General features: G+C 38.8%; 1 protein-coding gene across 1 annotated transcript in view; it reads left to right on the forward strand.

Moving 5' to 3' along the window:
- Window positions 1–1,177, forward strand: part of LOC106530487 (acyl-CoA-binding protein) — a gene marked incomplete in the record, with an annotated part of 12,456 nt that extends 11,279 nt beyond the window's left edge. The window contains 1 exon segment of the mRNA XM_014026119.1: window positions 883–1,177. Within this exon segment, the coding sequence (XP_013881573.1) occupies window positions 883–956 (74 nt within the window).
- Window positions 1,178–3,381: the final 2,204 nt, after the last annotated feature.

Below are 3,381 nucleotides of genomic sequence, written 5' to 3' on the forward strand. Positions count from 1 at the left end.
ACTCATATTCATGTAATTTAAGTGTTTTAATGATTTGGCCAATTAATTGATTATTTGAAAAAATAATAGAGAGATTAATCAATTATTAAAATAATCATTAGTTGCAGCCCTAATATAAAGTACAAACTAGTGAGGAGCAAACAATATCTCCTAAACCACAAGAACTCCTTATGAATATATCCACTGGATGCAACACTAATGGTGTGCGGTTTAAATACTAGATGCGTTTCCATTGACCATGAACATTTGCAAATTAGAATTTTGAAAACAAATTTGCTCAATGGAAACACGTCAATTTCGAGAAAAATTACGTTTTTCGACAAAATATTTTTGCGCTAGGATGAGGTGGTTTTTCGGCCGTATTAAAATTGGTGTWTTTCGCAAAACTGCAATGGAAACACTTTTTTTGCATCACGGGAGTCACGTGATCAACAACCGGCTGTTTCTACTGGTGAAAAAGATGACAACAGGAAATAGAAGTAGTAGTAAAATCACAGAAGTTGTAAAAGAAAGTAGTGAACTCACCCACTACAATTTCCCAAAAACACCACATATGTAGCCGCCCCCAAGTATAAGTAGCTTGTCGCTGGAAAGCCTCGATWAGACGGCGACATCTCGCTAATGATGAGCGCTAGTGTCATGGTAGTAATATGCTGTGTTTACATCCATTGCTGCCATGTTTGTAATGGCTTATCGCGAGAACAAAAGTATTCATGTGTGACTTTAATAGCATTTCTTACTTAATGGAAACACCGCAATTGTGAAACTGTGTTTTTTTATTATCGATATTAACAGGATATCGACAAAGTTTTGCGTATATTTGCAATGGAAACACAGCTACTGGTTAATTCTTAAAATATTCTCCAACTCCTTTTTTTCCAGGCAAAAACAAAGAGGATGCCATGAACGAGTACATCCAGTTGGTGGAGGAATTGAAYCAGAAATATGGGATTTAACAAATGTCAATTGGGACACTTGCTGGATGGATTAAGACCAGTCATCCTTCATGCCAACTATGTGAAATGCCTTAAAACCTGAGCACAACTTTACGAGTTACATTCAGGGACCACTAGTCCACTGACCTGAAACAGACAGAAACTGTTTTTCACCACCATTGTCTTCTTGCCTTCAAATCGTCCTGTCATTTCAAAATAAAGTGTTTTCTCAATARACAATGTTTCTCTGTGTGTTGTACTGATTATTTGAACAGCAGGACTGTGTTCGTACAACACAGGAAGTGCTCAGTGTTCGTCTTGTACATACTAAAATGGATCAGCTACAACTTCATCTCTATCYTTACCAAAACCAGACTTCAACTCCACGGAGTTCAGTGACTGTAAAGGTCAGATACTTCAGTGGTTTCCTTCAGATGTATAGTAAGGTGACATTTGGTAAAAAAAAAAAAAAAATACTGTTTTATTGAATCCAACAGTTAGTTGTGTGTTTCTGAACCATTTGCCATTAAGTGATCCATTAGATATTTTTCAAACAAATAGGACTGATTCCAAATCATAACTCCAACATTATAAGAAAAGATGTATGTTCTGTAGGTGGGACAAAATTGTGGAATAAATCTTGTACTGGGTTTTGTTAATGTGCTAACATGGTGCTGGTGGCAAACCAACTTCAGTTGATTTAGGTTCAGGGTGGTGTTAAGTATCTAGGAATGTATAGTTCCCATCTTCAGTATGTCAAATATAGATCTTGTGGAAAAATAACAAATGTTACACATGTAAACAATACACGTTTGTGAAAACCTTTAATACATACTAGTGAGAACCTAAATCCTTACATACACACATAAAAACTGCATAAACACATGTAAAAATAAACTTGCAGACACATGAAAACCTCTCTCACAGACTGGGAGAAATTCATAGTATTTGATCCCTTGCTGATTTTGCAAGTTTGCCCACTTACAAACACATGAACAGTCTATAATTTTAAGGGTAGGTTAATTTTAACAGTGAGAGATATAATATTTAAAAAATCCAGAAAAAGAAATTGTATAAATCATATAAATTTATTTGCATTTGGCAGAGAGAAATAAGTATTTGACCCGTCTGGCAAACAAGACTTAAAACTTGGTGGCAAAACCCTTGTTGGCAAGCAGAGCAGTCAGATTTATTTTGTAGTTGATAAGGTTTGCACACATTAGGAGGAATTTTGGTCCACTCCTCTTTGCTGATCATCTCTCAATCATTGAGATTTTGAGGCTCGGAGTTTCACCTCCCTCTGTAGGTTTTCGATGGGATTAAGGTCTGGAGACTGGCTGGACCACTCCATGACCTGAATGTGCTACTTTTTGAGCCACTCCTTTGTTGCCTTGGCTGTATYTTTTGGGTCATTGTCGTGCTGGAAGACCCAGCCACGACCCATTGTGGCAGAGGGAAGGAGGTTGTCACAGGATTTTACGGTACATAGTAACTCCATCCATTCTCCCATTTACGCGGTGAAGTAGTCCTGTCCACCTAGACAGGTGTTGGACAGCTCGGTGGTAAGTTTGCGTATTGTAGGGGAGTTTCACTTGTTCCTGCATCCAGTTGGCTACATCCTGCACTACAAACTGACTGTACATTACTCCTTTATAGACCTGTGTCAGATTTAACAGTTGAATGTCAGTACACAACTTCTTGATCAGATGTTATGTCTAGAGCAGGGCTATTCAACTGGTGGCGCGAGTGATCAAAATTCGGCCCGCCAATTGGTTCATTCATCTCTTAAACCCAAACCCCGGTTTTCTACTTTAATTACTCCAAGTTATTTTAAACATAGACGTGTTAGGTATCTACAGAAACATCAGAATCTTGGCTACAAGCTGGTAAAAACCATTTCTATGAACATCCAAGAGAGTTAAAACTACAAGCAGTTAAATGTAAAACTATGGAAGTGAAAATAAATTGGTTTAAAAATGTGTCAAGATAGAGATGTCAAAATAATATTTGTGGGGAGTGGTGGCGCAGAGGTTAGAAAAGATGAGTCTGTGATTGGAAGGTTGCCGGTTCAACTCCCCAAACCAACCTGCCCATGAGCTTGGAAGTGGGGGGAAATGTGGACCTGACTACCCAGGGCCCAAGAAGGGAGAGGGGCCCATGGAAGTCCTGCTTTAGTTTTTTATTTATTTTTCCCAAATGAAGTGGGCCCTTCAATTAATTGGTGTAGTAATTTATTTCAAACATATTGATAACATAAACTGAGAGAATGAACCTTATTTTACTGTCCACACCATGTTGGATATTCTGGTGGGCCCCCTCTTGGAGACTGCGGTCAAGTGAGCCGCCTGACAGCAATCAGGAAGTATGTAACCCAGACACAGCTGAAGGAGCTGCGGTGAGACCCGGACAGACAGAACTGGGAGGTTTCCCATGGTCTGCCTGCTGA

Source organism: Austrofundulus limnaeus, unplaced genomic scaffold, assembly GCF_001266775.1.
Source record: "Austrofundulus limnaeus strain Quisiro unplaced genomic scaffold, Austrofundulus_limnaeus-1.0 Scaffold526, whole genome shotgun sequence".
Taxonomy (NCBI): Eukaryota; Metazoa; Chordata; class Actinopteri; order Cyprinodontiformes; family Rivulidae; genus Austrofundulus; species Austrofundulus limnaeus.